General features: G+C 46.2%; 1 protein-coding gene across 1 annotated transcript in view; it reads left to right on the plus strand.

The window, feature by feature from the left end:
- Positions 1-20,795, plus strand: part of LOC139370713 (max dimerization protein 4-like) — a 48,439-nt gene extending 27,644 nt beyond the window's left edge. Inside the window, exons 4-6 of the mRNA XM_071110362.1 lie at positions 10,381-10,495; positions 13,132-13,294; positions 16,840-20,795. Of these exons, the coding sequence (XP_070966463.1) occupies positions 10,381-10,495; positions 13,132-13,294; positions 16,840-17,039 (478 nt within the window). The 3' untranslated portion in view covers positions 17,040-20,795. The remainder of the gene's footprint in view (positions 1-10,380; positions 10,496-13,131; positions 13,295-16,839) is intronic.
- The last annotated feature ends 394 nt before the right edge of the window (positions 20,796-21,189 follow it).

The following is a 21,189-nucleotide window of genomic DNA, read 5'->3' on the forward strand; positions in this document are numbered from 1 at the left end:
CATGCGACCAATAGCATTTGATTTGAACCACATCACTTCATCGAACACAACTGGTGGTCGATCTCCAAACTGACATTTGACTTCTCACACTCCTTTATTCTCACTCGTTTCCTATTCTCTATTCTCACTCGTTTCCTATTCTCTATTCTCACTCGTTTCCCATTCTCTATTCTCACTCGTTTCCTATACTCTATTCTCACTCGTTTCCTATTCTTTACTCTCACTCGTTTCCTATTCTCTATTCTCACTCGTTTCCTATTCTTTACTCTCACTCGTTTCCTATTCTCTATTCTCACTCGTTTCCTATTCTCTATTCTCACTCGTTTCCTATTCTCTATTCTCACTCGTTTCCTATTCTCTATTCTCACTCGTTCTTATTTTTTGGCGCTTTGTACACTACGTCTGCTTTGTACGCGACAGAGGTACACTACATGACCAACAAGTATGTGGACACTTGCTCGTCGAACATCTCATCCACTTATTTGAAGGGGTGTCCACGTACCTTTGTATATACAGCGCATGTTGAATCAAAGGTGTTTTTAATCTGACGTGCTTTAGTTTCAGTCACCCCCGGGCTAGTTTCAGTCACCCCAGGGCTAGTTTCAGTCACCCCCGGGCTAGTTTCAGTCACCCCAGGGCTAGTTTCAGTCACCCCGGGGCTAGTTTCAGTCACCCCGGGGCTAGTTTCAGTCACCCCGGGGCTAGTTTCAGTCACCCCGGGGCTAGTTTCAGTCACCCCGGGGCTAGTTTCAGTCACCCCGGGGCTAGTTTCCTAGTTTCAGTCACCCCGGGGCTAGTTTCAGTCACCCCGGGGCTAGTTTCAGTCACCCCGGGGCTAGTTTCAGTCACCCCCGGGCTAGTTTCGGTCACCCCCGGGCTAGTTTCGGTCACCCCGGGGCTAGTTTCAGTCACCCCCGGGCTAGTTTCAGTCACCCCAGGGCTAGTTTCAGTCACCCCAGGGCTAGTTTCAGTCACCCCAGGGCTAGTTTCAGTCACCCCAGGGCTAGTTTCAGTTTTGGAAAGAGACAAACGAAACCAATCGCAACAAGGCATTCCAATAGACATGGAAATTCCAGTTAGACATGAAAATACTACCAACGACTGAACAACAATAAACCAGTTGTTTTCTATGGCAACAGAGACAAATCAAAACGTGTGTGGAGACTTAGGCATTTCCTGCTGAAGTAGGCTAATTCAGCTAGCCACGTTGACCGTGTCACTCACTCCTTGGCGTACACTGTGTTGTTTTGCTAAGTTGCTGTGTTGACGCAGGTTTCAGTCGCTTGCGTGCTAAAGACGGAGCCTCGTGACTCATAGCCCTTGTTTCTGTGGCCAGGTCTGTGTGTGTGTGTGTGTTGATGGGGCCTATTGTGTCTCTGTCTCGCCTCGCACAGTTGTCACCAAACACTCCACACACACACACACACACACACACGCATACATTCTCACAGTGGGTGTGTCGTCCTCGCTGACAGAAAACAAATAAAGCCTGACTGTCTGTTCCAGAGAACTGACATTTCATATCTGAAAGGAAATCATCTCCCTCTGTCTGCCTGTCTTTTATCTCTCTCCTTCTCCATTTCTCTTTCTTTCTCTTTCTCTCTCTCTCCTTTAGACCCCCCTCTCTATCGCTCTCGCCTGTCTTTCTCTTTCTCTTTCTCTCTCTCTCTCTCTCTCTCTCTCTCTCTCGCTCTCCCTCTCTATCTCCCGCTCTCTCTCTCTCTCTCCCCCCTCTCTCTCTCTCTCTCCCCTCTTTCTCTCGCTCTCTCTATCCCTCTCCCTCTCTATCTCCCGCTCTCTCTCTCTCTCTCTCTCTCTCTCTCTCTCTCTCTCTCTCTCTCTCCCCTCTTTCTCTCTCTCTCTCCCCTCTTTCTTTCTCTCTCTCTCTCCCCTCTTTCTCTCCCTCTCTCTCTCTCTCTCTCTCTCTCACTCTCTCTCCCCTCTCTATCTATCTCTCTCTTTCTTTCCTTTCTCTCTATTATCATACAGTACATTGCTTGCAGTGATGTTGTGGTAAAAAAGTTGATGGGTAAACTCTTATCGCCAGTGGTGGTGAGTAAAGCAACACACCCTGTACTTTCAATGTGTAAACTGTCAAGCAAAAGAAACAAGTGTGGAACCCATGTTTACTTACGTCTGCCCTCCACTACACCACTGATGGCGTGGGCTGTGTCTCACCACAAAGACACGTTCACATGGGACGACTGTCTCTCTTTTCTTGTTTTTCTCTCCGTTCCGCTGTTTTTGAGGACGGTGCGGTCTGGCCCATCAGATCTCTTCTTCTCTTCTTTCTCGTTAATGTAAACATGTGTGCCTGGGCAGGGGCTGAGGACCAGAGGGTGACAGAGAGAGAGACTGATGAGGAGAGGAGGGCTGTGTTCTGTGTTGTGTTCTGTGTCTGCTAGCCCCCAGGCTGGGACTTGATCTCTTCTTTCTTGTCCCACTTCCCCTCTCTCTCCTTTTCTCTCTCCTTTAGACCCCTGTCTCTCTCTCTCTTTCTCTCTCTCCCCTTTTTCCCTCTCTCTCTCCCCTATTTCCCTCTCTCTCGCTCTCTCTCTCTCTCTCTCTCTCTTTCATTCACTCTCTCTCCCCTCTTTCCCTCTCTCTCCCTCTCTCTCTCCGTCCCCTCTCCCTCCCCCTTCAGTCTGTCTGTCTGGTTGCCAGATGTGGAACCATTCACCATACTTGGCAACCCCAAAATTCCATAAACCCACCGTGGCGATACGATACAGGCGATCCAGCTCAGGCCCACTTACACCACTTACACTACTTGAAGTAGAGTAGGCTAACACCGTGGGGGCATTTAGAACTACTTAGGTTAAACGTTTTCGGCTTTTAAATGAAGCTTTTAAGAGGGTTTTTTTCCCGGAGTGTGTCGTAATGTCATGACCCATATCTGGTAAACAGCTTAGTATCAATTTAAAGGGAATGAGGCTTCCATTTTTGTCACCAGATGAACCAGGGGTTCTGTTTTGAGTTGAAGTGGTCAGAATTAGAAACAAAGAGGATGGCGGAGTATGTTTTCCAGAGCCAGTCAGGCTATGTTCCCTCCTGTACTGGACATTTAGCTCATGTCTTTCTCCTCCTCTCTTATTCTTTGAACAATGTGGACGTCTCTCTCGGCCTCTGTTCTGAAGTCAAAACAAGCGTGTCAGGCACGGCAGGGTGGGTTTTTCTCCTTCCAGGCCAAACATGACGAACCGAGTTGGCCTGGCGAGCGAGGGGAAACATCGCAGCAGTGTGTTTCTGCTGACCCCTGACCTTTACTAGAACGAACAGGCTTGGTCCAGCGCCAGGCGCAGGCGTGCTGCTCATTCCTCCGCATCCACGGGTCGGTGTGTATATGTGTGAGTGTGTGTGTATTTATGGGCTGTTGTCATTCAAAAAGCCATAACGTAAAGCAAGCAAAGCAAAGTGAGAGGGTTAGGGTAGTGGGTTATGTTAAGTAGGACTGATTAGAATCTGGACACAGTGTTCTGAAGGAAGGGAGTTGGGTTAGGGTAGTGGGTTATGTTAAGTAGGACTGATTAGAATGTGGACACAGTGTTCTGAAGGAAGGGAGTTGGGGATCGCTTTTCCCAGTGGGTGCTTTGTGTTTGTCATTAAGCCTTTGCTTTGTGTTTGGCATTAAGCCTTTAAGTGTGTGTGTGTGTGTGTGTGTGTGTGTGTGTGTGTGTGTGTGTGTGTGTGTGAATGAGTGTGTGTGAATGAGTGTGTGTGTGAATGAGTGTGTGTGAATGAGTGTGTGTGTGAATGAGTGTGTGTGTGAATGAGTGTGTGAGTGAGTGAGTGAGTGAGTGAGTGAGTGAGTGAGTGAGTGAGTGAGTGAGTGTGTGAGTGAGTGAGTGAGTGAGTGGACGGAAGGGTTTAGTAAAAAAAAAATCAGAGTAATTCACAAAATGAACCACCCGACTGAGCCCAATCTCGGGAGCAAATGACAGCGGTCAGGTGGCTTCCTCTTGGACGTGACCGTGAATGGGCCGCGCCTCTCGCGGTCACAACAGTCCAGAGAGCCAGCTTTACAGTCTTGTTACCTCAAACCCTTACATTCCACCAGAGAGGGGGACTATAGTCTATTCCAGAGACCTACAGCACTGCCTGGAGGCTAATAACCATATGAGTCTTTATAATCCATTTTAGAGCCTTATGTCACAAGCCCTTAGACTCACTATAATGTCAACCATAGATATTTAGACATAGATAGATATATGTCTCTATGTAGCTATATATATATATATATATGTTTCTGATGTTAATACAGCCGTGTCTGTATGCTACCATACCTTGATGTGTTTCCATTCATACGGGTCGTTAGGGGGAAGTGTTCCCAGACCGGTTTGACCATAGGTAAATATGAGCACCTTATAGTGTGTTCAGATCAACCAGTTCTCTGTCATGTCTGCTGTCTGGATCATCAAAGGTTCCTATTCACATGAACATAAAAGGGGATACTATTTTCAACCCACCCTGATGAATTGGAATGAGAAATGTGAAGTAGCTCGGTCTCAACGTTGTGTATCGGGAACAGAATGAAATGGGCATCCCTTTTCAAGGACACTATTGTGTGTGTGTGTGTGTGTGTGTGTGTGTGTGTGTGTGTGTGTGTGTGTGTGTGTGTGTGTGTGTGTGTGTGTGTGTGTGTGTGTGTGTGTCAGCCAGGCATTCTTGATGAATATTGAGTGACCAGGGTCTGGTTTAATAACAAACAGAAGTACGAAACAGCAAGGATCTGTCAGGGAGGGACACACACACACACACACACACACACACACACACACACACACACACACACACACACACACACACACACACTAAGAGATTTCTGGAGCGAGGTGACCAGGCATGAGAACAACTGGTTCATAGCCTCTGACATGCAAGGTTTGGGTCAGAAAGAGAGGGAGGGAAAGTCTAATCGAATAATCATCTACTTTTTAAAATGGGGGGGGGGGGGGGGGATAAAATGAAACATTTATTGGAGAATGACATAACGGCAAACTCCATCCATCATCTCATCCTAAAATACTTTACAGATGTTTCTCTCCCCCTCCGAGCTAGGTCTGTGTTTACCTGGTATGAGGTGTCCAAACAGAACTCTGTTTCACTGCTGTTGTGATAAACAGAACCTGGTTTCAGGTCAGATCACTCAGGACAGTTAGGATACTAAAGACCAGGTCTCTGTGCAGGTGTGGATCTGGAACTGACTCCAGGTAAATAAACAGTGGTAAATCTCCAGAGGAGGAGTGGAGGAGGGGAATTGGGGACTATAGAGGGGCTACGCCTTGTTTTTTTTCTTTTTCATAGAGCCAAGATGGTCGCCCATTGGCTCGGGTTACGCTCGGATGATGTGTTCGCTGAGCCCTGCCTAGTGCAGCTGAGCACACTGAGCGGATGTTTCCAGCCAGAGGAGAAAGTAGTCTTCCACCACCAGATCGGACCCCAGCCACGGCCCTCGGCCTCCTTCCTGCCCGCTTCCTCTGGCCTCCCCTGGCCTGGGTCCAGCTGCTTCATGTGGGCTGGGGAGTGGGGAGAGTGGGGCAGGTTGGAGGTGGTGGGGTGGAGGCCCCCACCCCTGATCCTCCTCTGAAGACACTTGTTCTCCTGTGGGGTGGAGGGTGAGGAGGGTGTGTTGGTGTTGGCAGCCAGGGTGGGGTAACGTATTAGGGGGGGGGTAGGTGCCCCCTTGGGAGAAATAGGAATGAAAGCGCTGGAGCACTTTCACACGGCCCTCGTTTTCAGCTGAATTCCTGTCTGCACCTGCAAGATGTTTTTGCTCAACTATTTTTATAGAAAAGCTGTACGTTTTTCTGAAGACCACAATGATTAAACACACTGAAGTGAAAGGTGCCATTCTAATTGATGTTAGAGGGGAATAACGATGTTTGATGTTGGGGAGAGAAGATGGCTGCTAGTCTAACGGTTCACCTTCTGTTGTCTGGGTCTTATACTGACCTCCTAATGGAGTGGGCTGGGAGGAAGAGGGTCTCTCTTCCTATAAAACACAGGCAACGCCCTGCCGTGAAATAGAAACAACTAGCTTGGGATAAGTACAAGGACCCCGTGTGTGTGTGTGTGTGTGTGTGTGTGTGTGTGTGTGTGTGTGTGTGTGTGTGTGTGTGTGTGTGTGTGTGTGTGTGTGTGTGTGTGTGTGTGTGTGTGTGTGTGTGTGTGTGTGTGTGTGTGTGTGTGTGTGTGTGTGTGTTTGCAAGCGTTCATGTGTGTGAGTGTGTGTTTGCTTGTGTGTGTACATGCAGCTGTGTGTGCGTGTTCACAACAGACCCAGGTGTGCTGGGCTCCTCAGCCAGAGAGCTAGCAGCCTGTCTGTGATTAGACTGATTGTAATGGAGGGATGACCTGAGGACAGACTGGAGGCAGTCTGCAGTTAGAACCAGTTTACTGTTCATGTGGAGAGAAGCCTGGAGCTGGAGGAGAGGAAGGAAGGAAGCCTAGCTAGGACAAAGAAAAGCTTCATGCATTATCCTAGAAAACAGAAGGCATTTTATTTATTTTTAATTTCACCTCTGTTTAACCAGGTAGGCCAGTTGAGAACAAGTTCTCATTTACAACCTGGCCAAGATAAAGCAAAGCATTGCAACACAAACAACAGAGTTACACATGGAATAAACAAACATACAGTCAATAACACAGTAGAAAAGTCTATATACAAGTCTATATATTTTAAAGCCCCTTTTTGGACAAAATGGGATAAAAGTAGCTATGAAAAGAGTTACACAACCTGACTATAGGAGTAGTATAGGATAGGAGTGGAGGATCTGATCCCACTAGGACACAAACTGACTATATGAGTAGTATATGATAGGAGTGGTGGATCTGATCCCACTAGGACACAACCTGACTATAGGAGTAGTATAGGATAGGGGTGCTAGGATCTGATCCCACTAGGACACAACCTGACTATAGGAGTAGTATAGGATTGGAGTGGAGGATCTGATCCCACTAGGACATAACCTGACTATAGGAGTAGTATAGGATAGGAGTGCTAGGATCTGATCCCACTAGGACACAACCTGACTATAGGAGTAGTATAGGATAGGAGTGCTAGATTGGAGTGCTAGGATCTGATCCCACTAGGACACAACCTGACTATAGGAGTAGTATAGGATAGGAGTGCTAGGATCTGATCCCACTAGGACATAACCTGACTATAGGAGTAGTATAGGATAGGAGTGCTAGGATCTGATCCCACTAGGACACAACCTGACTATAGGAGTAGTATAGGATAGGAGTGGAGGATCTGATCCCACTAGGACATAACCAGTGTTGTGTCAATAACAGTAGGTTTATATCAAGTTGCATCATGCAGAAACCTCATGCAACTGGTTTCTGTTCTCTTCTGCTGCAGTAACACGCCACACTATCGGACACAGCCCATATCCAGTGTAGGGGCAAGTACTTTTACATTTGTTCATTCTACCACACATCACTCAAACGACTGTCATGAAATTATCGAGTGCTTTTCTCTGTTGACTGGTGTGACTGTGGTTAGGGGGTCATTTTGGGGCGTTGGCATCTGGGGCCCCTTGGGTCAATGTTTTTTTCTCTCTGAAGATCGTACACTGCAGTACAATATACACACAGAGCGGCCATTTTGGGTCTAAAGATGCCTTGGCCGTGTGATGTGCTCTTTGGTTTTGGGGGCGGTCGACTCACGTTACGACGTCTTTCTGAGAACACCTGTGTGGGTTTTTCTTGGCCAGCGTTGCCATGAGTCTGGCAGGAGGAGATATAGCCTGGAGAGAGTAGAGGAGACAGTAAAGCCATAGGCCCTGTGATATTTAGGTCAGTGTGTCAGGCTGTCAGGCCCTGGATATGTGTAGCCCATGTCGTGACCTGTTTGGGACTGGACATAGGCCAAGTCATTTGTAAGCTTACGACCACCGTAACATACATCAAGGTACGATCTGTACTTAACTGTTGATTAAAACATGCATCCGCCATTTCCTGGTTGATACAATTCTATAGGTTCGCCTAATGTCAGTGTGACAAAACAAGCTAGTAGAGTGTAGAGAATCATTGTACCATCTAAACCGCTGTGAAATATATGTTCTACAACCAAAAATATTGTATTTCCAGCTGTTTGAAGCTGCTGTACAAAACCAAAAGGGAAGCCTAGAAATAGTGCACATTGATCAAATGTACCGCTTCTTAGACTTGCTTTCAATGAGAATGACAGATTTATAACTCACATTTCTTAAGTGCATTTTGTCGGGCTCCAAAAAGTTTACATTTTGTAGCTTTAACTGTTGATTAAAACATGCATCAAGATAATATCTCTCCTTAAATGTTGATTAAAACATGCATCAAGATAATATCTCTCCTTAAATGTTGATTAAAACATGCATAAAGATAATATCTCTCCTTAAATGTTGATTAAAACATGCATCAAGATAATATCTCTCCTTAAATGTTGATTAAAACATGCATAAAGATAATATCTCTCCTTAAATGTTGATTAAAACATGCATCAAGATAATATCTCTCCTTAAATGTTGATTAAAACATGCATCAAGATAATATCTCTCCTTAAATGTTGATTTCATGTTTTATGGTGGTGGAGTATCATCTCTAGCATATTGCCCGAGCATCGTTCATTCATCTCTCCATCCCTCCATCATCTCTTCATCCCTGGCTGGTCATAAATGGTCAGCTTGTATTCCTGCACCACCTCTCCTCCTCTCCTCCCCCCATTGTGAGACCAAAAGGCCCACACATTATTGATGTTTGATTACCCTTTTCAATTTTCAGTTTACAATTAATTTCGGGTGCTCGTTAGGGCAACCGTTTGCTCACGAGTTGACGTAAAAGGCCCCGGCCTCTATCCCAAAATGGCACCCTATCCCCTAGATAGTGCACTACTTTTTCAGAGCACATTGTGCACTATGTAGCGAATAGGGTGCCGATTGGGACGTAGCCCATCTCTTTGGCTCTCCTGCTACCAGAGGCAGTGCTCAACACAAGCATATTGTCCTCTCTCTGTCTCTCTCTCTTTGTCTCTCTCTGTACTATGACATAATGTGACAGAAAGCACACTCACACACTGCGGCTGTCGGGGGTTATGCAACCTGCATGACTGTGTTGTTTGGACAGGCCATTAAACCTGCAGAAGGAGTGTGTGTGTGTGTGTGTGTGCGCGTGCGTGCGTGCGACCTGCGCTCGACCCTCTCCACTCTCTCAACACACTCCGTCCACAAGCTTGAGTGTGTGGGAGCGTGTGTGTGGGGATGTATGGAGAATAGAAAGTGGATGTGTGTGTGTGTGTGTGTGTGTGTGTGTGTGTGTGATAAGAGCAGTTGGGGAAGCTGGGTGTTATAGAGTGTAGGACGTTCACCGTACAACGTAGAGATAAACGGGGCAGTTCAAGAGGGTGCTACAAAATGAACGTCAAACACTAGATTTCTTTGCCCTACGTCATTATACATTACATAGAATGAATCATTAGATTGTTCTCTACAATATTAAAACCTTAATATACGTGTCCTTGCCAGTGTTGATGAAGTAAGAGCGTTAATTTGCTGGGACAGTTGTTAGTTTAGACTGCACCACTCTTGGTTGGAGCTCTTCCATATTTGGTGTTGTGGGGTGGTACCATTTGTTGGTGTTGACGCTGGTTGGACCAATCAAAATCAACTTGATATCCTTGGCTTTCATTGTCTATATTGGCGATCAATCTATGTTGACAGGGGACGTTTCTATGGCAATTTAAAGGGAAATACTCTTTGTAAATAAATATATATTTAGTCCCTATTTAGTTTTGTATTCAGCGGAATTCATGTAGAAAAAGCCCATGTTTTCACTCCCGAACCTGCAGCCACTAGTTAGCTTGTCAGTTGACGATGGACGTTGGCGCCGTTCTGCCCTGGAGCAGCGCCACAGAGTTCTATGGAGCAGTGACCCCTTGTTGATCATGCCTGTGCTGACATTCCTATCACCGTAAACATGCTACATTCTCAGAGTGAATCGTCTGTAACGTTGGAACCACATATGGTAGAGACATGGGGTTTGGACTATTGTTTTTCTGCCGGAATGAACATTGCAACCAGGATGTGTATGCTCCCAGCATGTTTCACTTTGACCCCCCCCCCCCACCTGATAAGCATTGTGGTTGAGTTCCAGAGGAAAGTATGACACTGAAAACCAACAGAACAGTCACGCGATTAGGATCGCTCTCTAGCGAAGCTCTGCCATCTACTCTCAGTCTCTGCGTGCATTTGTGCTCCTCTGTGTTTCTACCAAGCAGATAACTTCAAAAGGATCTCTCTAGTTCACATGTGTTGACCCTGCAGTGTAGGAGCCTTTCCTGTACATGTTGCTGACTCAACTCACTCCCTCACCACTCTCCACCTCTGGTTGTTTGTGTTACAGACGTGCCAAACTACGGCTGTACCTTGAGCAGCTGAAGGAGCTGGTTCCTTTGGGTCCGGACAGCACTAGACACACCACACTGAGCCTGCTGAAAAGGGCCAAGATGCACATCAAGGTACCACGACCACACAGAGCCACAACCACAACCAGAGCCACGCTGAATGTTAAATGCGTCCTTCTAGAATTGCCATATCAGGGACGTCAGTGTAGAAGTACAATTACTAGAATGAACATGATATGATGTCACCAAACTTGGTGTCTTTTGGAAGATCATTCTATGGTTTGTAATTCTACGGGCCACAGACATAATCTTCTACTGTAATTCCAGAACAACGGAAACTGAAAGTTCTTGAACGTCAAATCACAAAACCACAGGCCTTTGAAAGGCTGTACTGTAATCATAATAAGTCATAATTATGCCACTGGGCCCAGTCGGACTCCAGAGGTGAATAAATTACTACATCAGAGCTTTTCCTTTTCCTTTTAAAGGACCCCAGAGAGTTACCCACTAGCAGACAGACAGACAGACAGACAGGAAGTAGGTCAGGAATGTCTCCCTGTCCTCAGGAAGTACCTCCTGATCCTACCTCAGAGGCTCAGTGCTCAGCTGCTGTTTCCTCAGAGTCTCCCTGCATCGCCAGGCACTTACTCTCTCTCTCTACATCTTTCTTTTAAAGTCTCTCTCTCTCTCTCTCTCTGTCTCTGTCTCTCTCTCTCTGTCTCTGTCTCTCTCTCTCTGTCTCTCTCTCTCTCTCTCTCGGTCTCTCTCTCTCTGTCTCTCTCTCTCTCTCTCTCTCTCTGTATCTCTCTCTCTCTCTCTCTCTCTCTCTCTCTCTCTCTCTCTCTGTCTCTGTCTCTCTCTCTCTCTCTGTCTCTGTCTCTCTCGCTCTCTGTCTCTCTCTCTCTCTCTCTCTGCATCTTTCTTTTTAAGTCTCTCTCTCTCTCTCTCTCTCTCTCTCTCTCTCTCTCTCTCTCTCTCTCTCTCTCTCTCTCTCTCTCTCGCTCTCTCTCTCTCTCTCTCTCTCGCTCTCTCTCTCTCTCGCTCTCCTAAAATAAGAAAACATACTCTAATCTTTCAATCAGAGCCGTTAAGCCCTAAAAAAATGGCAAGCGTGCAAAAAGTAGCATTCCCATCCCCTAGACCAGGGAAGAAAGAAAGCCCCCTTGCTTGTTACAAATGATAAGTCAACAAAGAGAAACTTCTAGAACATCGAGAGAAAAAATCTGGAGTCAGATGGGGATGATTTTCAGACATGAGGTCGAACGTTATAATTGGATTTGGGGTTGGCTTTGGGTCAGCCCCCTCTACAGTTCATTACTTGTTGCAGCTCATGTACACCAAGTGACAATCCACTGGGCAAAAACAGATTGAATCAACGTTGTTTCAATGTCCTTTCAACCAAAAAATGGTGATGACATTGAATCAGCGTGGGAAACTGACTGGATTTGAAAAAAGTAATCAACCTAATTTAGTCTTTTTTTCACCCAACTTGTAACCTAAATGCAATGACATGGGACAATTTTGTTGATTTCACGTTAGCTGAATACGGTCGGTAAACAGGACCGCAGAAGGACCGTTATGAAGGGAAGTGGATACTCTTTTTGGAACCGCTACAAAACCGCAAGCGCTACAACATTGTTTACTTCCTGCATTAAAGCTACAATCTGAAGTGACAGTGGACTGAGTCTTAAAGAATAGAACTTCATCTGTGAATTTGGGAACGGTTACATTTCTCTAACCAGGTCCCTCAACTTTCTACCAAACCAAGTGGCAGGGCTGTACTTTAGTTGCCAAACGAATTCCAGTTTGTGGCTTTACCGTTGCGATGCAGGAGACTTCAGATGGTTACAGTCTAGTTCTCCACAGCTGTTGCACGGACTGTGTGGGTGAGAGCGTGTGGTCGGTGGAAAAACCCTCATTTAACTCTTCACATCCTGTTTACGATACATAGGCCTGTCCTCTGGTGTGCTGGTGCTATAATATCTACGGTTTTAGTTTGGCTAGTAGGAATCTCTAAAAGCACGGGATTACAGCGCTTGGTATCATTTTCTTGTTCTTCCCCTGTTTAAAAATCCCTTGGTTGGAATTGTGTCGCAATCTGGGTAGTGTGTGAGTAATATCTGCCGTTGGGTCAGCTGAAGTCATGTTGTTGCTATGGTTTCACTTCCTTATTATAATCACTAATGTGAGAGCATGCACGTGTGTGCGTAATGCTCAACCTCCAAACAGCTGAGTTTAAGCAATCAGAATTCTCAAAATACACTGAAATACACTTTAAATTCTCAAAATACACTGACTAAAATACACTCCTGTGCATTTAACCCAGGTATTTGAAAACAGTATTTGAAATAAGTATTTGAAAATACTGTCAAATACAATTTGGTAGACAATTTGTTTTTTACAAATAACCATTCAAATACTCAAATAAAAGTACTTGTTTTGGGCTGTGTATTTGAAAATACTGAAATACACAGAAAAAGTATTTTAAATACCAGATACTCAAATGCACATGTATTTGAACACGTCTGTCAAGTGTAAAATGTGTGTTTGCCCCAATGTCATTATGAATGTGTGTGTGTCCCAATGTCGTTATAAATGTGTGTGTGTGTGTGTGTGTGTGTGTGTGTGTGTGTGTGTATGTGTGTGTGTGTGTGTGTGTGTGTGTGTGTGTGTGTGTGTGTGTGTGTGTGTGTGTGTGTGTGTGCCCCAATATCATTATAAATGTGTGTGTGTGTGTGTTTCCCCTGTAGAAGCTGGAGGAGGCGGACAGAAAGGCTCTGAACACCAAAGAGCAGCTCCAGAGAGAGCACCGCTACCTCAAACGACGTCTGGAACAGCTGGTGATGCCTGGAGGCGTGGAACGTACCCGAACCGACAGCCTAGGCTCCACCATCTCCACCGACTCAGAGCAAGGTACGCTGGGACACCCGCATGACACACGAGATACAAGGTACTCAGAGCAAGGTACGCTGGGACATAAGCATGACACACACACACGTGACTCCCTGAAGCCTTTAGTAACCTATGAATGTGGTTTCCATTTATCCTTTGACCCCCCTTTGATTTAACAACTGATGTGGATCAATAGAACCAGATGTGGGGACTCTTTAGGTCAAGTCAATGACCGTAAATGAACTAATTAGTGGTCAAGGGGAGGGGAGCAAGAACTGGCAGCACTGCAGCTCTTAAGTAGAACACTCAGTATTTTCTAGCACAGAATTAATCTATTCCACAAGATATAGTATGTTACAAACAGCACCAAACATACTCCAAACATCACCAAACAACACCAAACAGCACCAAGCAGCACCAAACAGTACCAAACAGCACCAAACAGCACCAAGCAGCACCAAACATCACCAAACAGCACCAAGCAGCACCAAACAGCACCAAGCAGCACCAAACAGCACCAAACATCACCAAACAGCACCAAGCAGCACCAAGCAGCACCAAACATCACCAAACATCACCAAACATCACCAAACATCACCAAACAGCACCAAGCAGCACCAAACAGCACCAAACATCACCAAACAGCACCAAACAGAACCCCTATACACCACTGCATTACCTTAGCCAATGATCTACCAGTACCAGTGAGCCAGTTTGCTACAGCAGGAAAATGTGAATTATTATGTGGATTATAATTCATTTATATTTTTGTAGGGGTTTATACATTTTTTGTAATGGGAAATCAGGTCTGAAATTACAAAGTGGAAATAACAAACTTTAGAAGTATTTTTAAACCTCAAATACACAACAAGTATTCTCCTGCAAAAGATAGTTCTCCTGCAACAGGGTGATCAAATTAAGATCTTACATCTGTACAGACACACAAATCCCTATACTGTGTATAGCCACTGATCCATACATAATGCAAACAGGTCACCGACCCCATCTGCATATAACCAAGCCAAGTTATACAGAACAATTCTCTATATTGTTCGCAGCTTCGTTAAAACCACTGACTCGGCTTGAGGGGCCCTGACCTCTTCACTTGATCTGATATAACTGTTCCTTAAAACAGCTGAGTAGTCCACTGAACCACTCCTTATCTAGCAGAAGCACTGATCCACATGTAATGAAGATCAATACTATCCACAGCTTCAGTGCAGGACTCTGCCTGACCTCAACCTCTACTACATAGAGTGGATACTGCCCTGAAGCCTCCAGGCCCATGATACAACCTAGTTCCCTCTACCATGCTCTAGTCTATTGTGATGCCTCTCCTTCCCTGTCTGTTCTGGACACAGTGTTGACTTGATGGACTCCTATAGTGCTTTTGCCTACACCTCAATCTGTACAGAGCCTGAGAGAACTACAGGCCAGTGCATTACTCTGTACACACCTGCAAACACACACACACACACACAGACACACACACCTGTAAACACACAACGCCCCTCTTGACCCCTGGTGAAGACCACACACTCCTGCTGAGAACGGCCTGGTTTAGAGGTCACGCCCGGGGGTCAAGGTCAAGCTACTCTGCTGTCACTCACAGTATTACTAAACACAGAGGCTGTAGCTAGACTGGAGCCAGGCTGGAGCTAGACTGATGCTAGACTGTAACTAGACTGGAGCCAGGCTGGAGCCAGGCTGGAGCTAGAACGATGCTAGACTGGAACTAGACTGGAGCCAGGCTGGAGCTAGACTGGAGCTAGACTGATGCTAGACTGGAGCTTGACTGGAACTAGACTGGAGCTAGACTGATGCTAGACTGGAACTAGACTGGAGCCAGGCTGGAGCTAGACTGGAGCCAGGCTGGAGCTAGACTGGAACTAGGCTGGAGCTAGACTGGAGCTAGACTGGCGCTAGACTGGAGCTAGACTGATGCTAGACTGGAACTAGGCTGGAGCTAGACTGATGCTAGACTGGAACTAGACTGGAGCTAGACTGGAGCTAGACTGATGCTAGACTGGAACTAGGCTGGAGCTAGACTGGAGCTAGACTGGAGCTAGACTGATGCTAGACTGGAACTATGCTGGAGCTAGACTGGAGCTAGACTGATGCTAGACTGGAACTAGACTGGAGCCAGGCAGGAGCTAGACTGATGCTAGACTGGAAATAGACTGGAGCCAGGCTGGAACTAAGCTGGAGCTAGGCTGGAGCTAGACTGATGCTAGACTGGAACTAGACTGGAGCCAGGCTGGAGCTAGACTGATGCTAGACTGGAACTAGACTGGAGCCGGGCTGGAACTAAGCTGGAACTAGGTTGGAGCTAGACCGGAACTAGGCTGGAGCCAGACTGATGCTAGACTGGAACTAGACTGATGCTAGACTGGAACTAAGCTGGAGCTAGGCTGGAGCTAGACTGGAGCTAGACTGGAGCTAGACTGGAGCTAGGCTGGAGCTAGGCTGGAGCTAGGCTGGAACTAGACTGGAACTAGGCTGGAGCTAGGCTGGAGCTATACTGGAACTAGGCTGGAGCTAGGCTGGAGCTAGACTGATGCTAGACTGGAACTAGGCTGGAACTAGGCTGGAACTAGGCTGGAGCTAGACTGGAACTAGGCTGGAGCTAGGCTGGAACTAGGCTGGAGCTAGACTGGAACTAGGCTGGATCTAGGCTGAGCTATAAGGGGCTGGTGCAGTTAAAGATGCCCTTTCTACTCCTTCTGCTTATCCCAAATGAAGTTCATTTAAGTTAATCCCTCAAAGTTTTTGTATGAAACTCTCAAAATGACCGTTTATTGGGCGATGACATGGATGGCTTCTCTCAAATGACCACGTTCCAGACATTTTTTTAAATGGGAACCGAGGTGACCAAGCTCTATGGCTTCGTTTGCACATGCAGTCCAATTCTGATGTTTTCTCACTAGTTGGTCTTTTGACCAATCAGATCAGCTCTGAAAAATATATGATGTGAAAAAATCTGATTTGATTTGTCAACATACCAATTAGTGGAAGAAATGTATACAGTATCTCTCCTACTTGACTCCTGGAGGCCCCTGGGTAGGAGACGGGTGTTGTTGTTTACTGATCATGAGGGTGGTAAACACGTGGGGGATGTTTATCAGTAGGGGGAGGGATTACTGGAGGTAGTACAGAGACCTGCCTGTTATACAAAGTTAATGGCCGTCTAAATCCGGCCCTAATCCGCCCGGCGACACACAGAGAGGGCTCCTCAGTGTACGTGCCCAAAGTTCAACACGAACAAAATACAACAACGCTGTTTTGTACCCCTCTCTCTCTCTCTTTCTCTCTCTCTCTCACACACACACACACACACACACACACACACACACACACACACACACACACACACACACACACACACACACACACACACACACACACACACACACACACACACACTCCATCTCTCTCCCTCCCTCTCCCTTTCCATCTCTCTCTTTGTTTTTGTTTCTATCTCTCTGAAAGTCCTGTTGTAGTTATTGATTTGATTCCATGAAATGTGGAGAATAACAGTTTGTCTGTCCCCCTCTCTCTCTATGCAGAGGTGGACATTGAAGGCATGGAGTCCCCCCTGGGCGAGGGTGAGCTTGGCGAGGGCGAGGGAGACAGCGTGGACGAGAGCATCAGTGACGACGGCCTCCTGGACGGCGAGGAGGAGGAGGACTACAACCTGCAGAGCAGCTCCAGCGACGCCAGCTACACACAGCATTCCTCACACAGACTGCAGCCGCACCACTGCTAGGGGCCACCAGGGGGCCCCTGAGGGCCACACCTCCAATCAGCCCTCTATGACCCCAGCCCCGCGTACCCTCCTATTCCCTTCCTACCCCCCCTAACATTGCCCCAGCACGCACCCCCTCCAGCCCACGCTACGCGGTCATCAGCCACCCCCCCAGCAAACAGCGGCTGTGGTCTCCCCCTCCCCAATGTCCCCATTGGCGCTTATTCCCTGGAACCAGGAAGTAGACTGTAGACGTTCCTGTCGTGGCTGACTTCCTGACTTTTTCCTGTCCTAACCCCTACACCACACCCTACCTCACCCCTATCCTATCACCCCTTATCCCGCTTATCTTGCCTAACCTGACCCCCAGACCTCCCTCACCTCTCTCTACCTGTTGTGGCTGCAGGCTCGGATATAGCAGAGCAGTTTGTGGTTTTGTTGGGGACCTCTGTGGTGTGGTGGCAGACAGCTTTGACTTGTCAATGGGAACTCAGCGTGTGTGTTTAACTCTGTTTGTGTGTGTGTGTGTGTGTGTGTGTGTGTGTGTGTGTGTGTGTGTGTGTGTGTGTGTGTGTGTGTGTGTGTGTGTGTGTGTGTGTGTGTGTGTGTGTGTGTGTGTGTGTGTGGTATAGGATAGAGCATTAGCTGGGGACAAACTTCAACTCCGTCATTTGAATGAGGCACAATTTCTGATGGAGAAAAAAAAGAATTGGAGTGTTCTATTGGAACATATCTCTTGTTAATCTGCAAACCCCAATCAATGTTACCAAATGTACTGGCCATTAGGGTCAATATTTCTAAGGGCAGCACATTGATATCTCTCCCTCTGGCTGAGTTCCTTAACCACTACTCCACACTACTGAACACGACACTAGAAGTGGGTCTGAAATGGCACCCTATTCCCTATATGGTGCAAGTGTCTGAAATGGCACCCTATTCCCTAAATATTCACACACGGTGCATCCTCAGAATCGAAGACCATACTTTACTTTTCAGTAGCATATTGATGTAGCAATAAAACACGGGAAGATACTGCTTTCTCAGGCATTTAAGCGATTCTGGTGGGTCAATTTTGTCCCAAAATGGCAGCATGATTGTCCTCTTTTACTAAGTTATAGAGGACAACTGGGCATTTTGGAGGGGAAGACAGTGGATCAGCAGGATCAGGCTAACCATTCTGTTATTCACTAATAGATCCATTTATTACCCTGCTGTCATCAGTCTACTCCTAGCTCCAACAGTTCTAGATGTGTGTATGTGTATGCGTGTGTGTGTGTGTATGTATGCAGGCGTGCATGCGTAAGTGTGTGTGTGTGTGTGTGTATGCAGGCGTGCATGCGTAAGTGTGTGTGTGCACGGTCGGTACACATTGACAAGTCAAAGTTGTAGAAGTGCATAAGAATAAAAAGCCAGCTCTAATGATCGGCTCTCTGTAGAGGAATAGGTATTGCATCAAAACTAATCATAACAATGCTTTCATTTCTCTAACTCAAAGGTAGATTAGTGTATTTTCTCTGCTATATCTGTTAGCTAGATACTACTTCTGAAGCTTTGGGGACATTGTAAAAGACCAATGTAATGTATTCTTAGAAATGTACAGCACTGTCTCCAAAGCCATGCACACTAGTGTAAAATATTGACGGAAGAGGCATATCTTTGGCCTTCTGAACATTTAACCGTTTAGGCCTGAGTTTCTCTCGTAATCCTTAGAGCTTGGCATTCCAACACTTCAAAAAGGGCCAGTCCACGACTTGGCAGGTCTGACCAAAAAGGGCCAGTCCACGACTTGGCAGGTCTGACCAAAAAGGGCCAGTCCACGACTTGGCAGGTCTGACCAAAAAGGGCCAGTCCACGACTTGGCAGGTCTGACCAAAAAAAGAACAAACAAAAAAAATCACAAAAGACTTAGAAAAACGTTGCAATGAAAAAAAAAACAGCTATCGGTCACTGAAAGTGATACTGTAGTCTATATTTTCTATTCTATTTTCCTAAATGTTGTCGTTTAACGAAAAGACAAAAAAGAAGAGTATATCTATATAAATATATGACAGGCAGACAGACAGAAGGCCAGGCTAGTTGAAGGTAGAGAGAGTGTAGAACAGGGAAGCTAGGAACCTGGTTGCCCCCTTCTCTAGATCTCTCCCCAATGTCATTCTGTGCCTTGGTGAGCCTTGGTGACTGTTGTCGTGTGTCCCCCTCCCTCCTCCTCCCTCCATCCCTACTCAGGTCTTGACCCTGCTACACACTCCCCCAGCTCCACCCCCTTGCCCCCCAGCTCCACCCCTTTTCGGAGTAGATGAACACTTTGTTTTAACCCCTTCCACCCCAAGCCAAATGGTAAATCTGTCTCCTCCCTGAGTGAAGAAGGGGCACGTGAAGAACTGATTTTAGCCCCTTTTGCCTCCATCGAGTACTCCTCAAGGTGTACCCCTGGTGCGGTTGCCAGGTACGCCCTACCCACTTGACGCCTGCCTGCCACGCCTCTTAAAGTCAACACTGACCATACTGGTAACTCCCGATGGCAGCTTCCATTCACTCGCCCTGGCTGGTCATTATTGGGGTTCAATCAGTCAACCTGATTAGGGGTTTAAACTGCTTATTTTGTTGTTGTGGCAGCCATTTTGTTTTAGCTCTGTTTATGAAATGCACTTGTTTTTGAACAGGAAACCATTGGGCGAGGAGAAGGGAGGAGAAATCCAATCAATGAAGGCAGCTCGTGGTGTTCTCCTCCCTCCCTCCTCCCGGTGGCACCTTCCCTACTCTACTCTACTACCATAGTTTTACCGTGACCCTGGTGGTCATGGGGCGTCTCGAGACACAGCAATATGACCATCTTGTGCTTTTTAAAGAGGAAGTGGGCGGTTGGTTGGTAGGCAGGCTTGGGTTTTAAATTAAGAAGAAAAAGCCAGGTTCGTGCTTCGACTCTGTGGTTCATTTTGTGACCAACAATGTTAACATTTCTGTTGATGGATTTGACCTCTGAACTCTCTCCATACACTGAAGGAGGGCGAAAAGAAACTAACCGAGAAAGATACAGTTCTTGAGTTTACATTCATGTCAAGGACCTACGACTGTTAGGAGCACAGATGTACTACTCTTTCAGTTTGCTTTTGAAATGAACAACTGAGTAAAACTTGTCAAATGAAAACTAAATATTGTCTTGCACAGAACCTCCCATCAGCTAATGTGAGGCAATGATTAAGTAAACGGAAACACACCTGGGCCAGGTATGAGATTTCTCATGTTCAGCAACATCATTTTATAATGCACATAGCGCACGTTCAGAAAGAGTGAGTGGTTGGAGGGCGGGTGTATTAGCAGAGGAGGATACTGATTCAGATACTGAATGTAGGAGCAAAAGAAGTTGAAAAGACGTTAAGCAGACGTCTTTTTGGTTGAAAAATGTACATTTTGTGTTGAAAATGACTTTTTTGGTTGAAAAGACGTGGCCTTTTCAAAGCCTTGCGCTCACTAGGTTTCAGGGAATAAGACTGCTGGATGGTGGTTATGGAATTTCTTTCAATGATGTGCCTTGAAAATAACGTTGTTTTCTTTTAACCAGAGAGATTGTACTTAAAGTGTGACAGAGATTGTCGAGCAAATCACTTGGCGACAGGCATTGAACACTAAATGTGTTGATTTGTGAATGAGTTTGGAAACGCCTGGGGAAAGTATCGGTTGAAAGATGTGTGCTCGACTCTCAACCTTTTCACAATGCAAAAACAACATTATTGTAAAAGTAATCAATGGTGCTGTCCAACAAACTTCCTTTAAACGTCAGAGCGGGGGGGAGGGGGGGGGGGATTGACACACTTATCAATCAAGATGTGTTGACTTTTGTCGAAGCCGAGAGGTGGTTGATCCCTGCTTTAAAAATCATCTAGTCTGAAATTTATCCAAGTGTGTTTGATTTTTCTTTTTTAAAGCACAAAAGCACAGCAAAATGATGATTGAGTCTGTCTGCCAGGCTATTGCTGCCAAGGGAGTCAGCAGGAGGGTGGGAGGGAGAGATTGGGGTGAAATAAGGTTGAGGCTCAGACCAAACAAGTGAAGCCTGTATAGAGGCAAGGGGAAAGTCAACAGACCTGGGTTCAAATAGTATTGTGAAATCTCTGAAAACACTTTAGCTGTGTTTGATTGTGGCTGTCTGCCTGTTTTTAATGGAATGGGC

This window comes from Oncorhynchus clarkii, chromosome 17 (genome assembly GCF_045791955.1).
Source record: "Oncorhynchus clarkii lewisi isolate Uvic-CL-2024 chromosome 17, UVic_Ocla_1.0, whole genome shotgun sequence".
Taxonomy (NCBI): domain Eukaryota; kingdom Metazoa; phylum Chordata; class Actinopteri; order Salmoniformes; family Salmonidae; genus Oncorhynchus; species Oncorhynchus clarkii.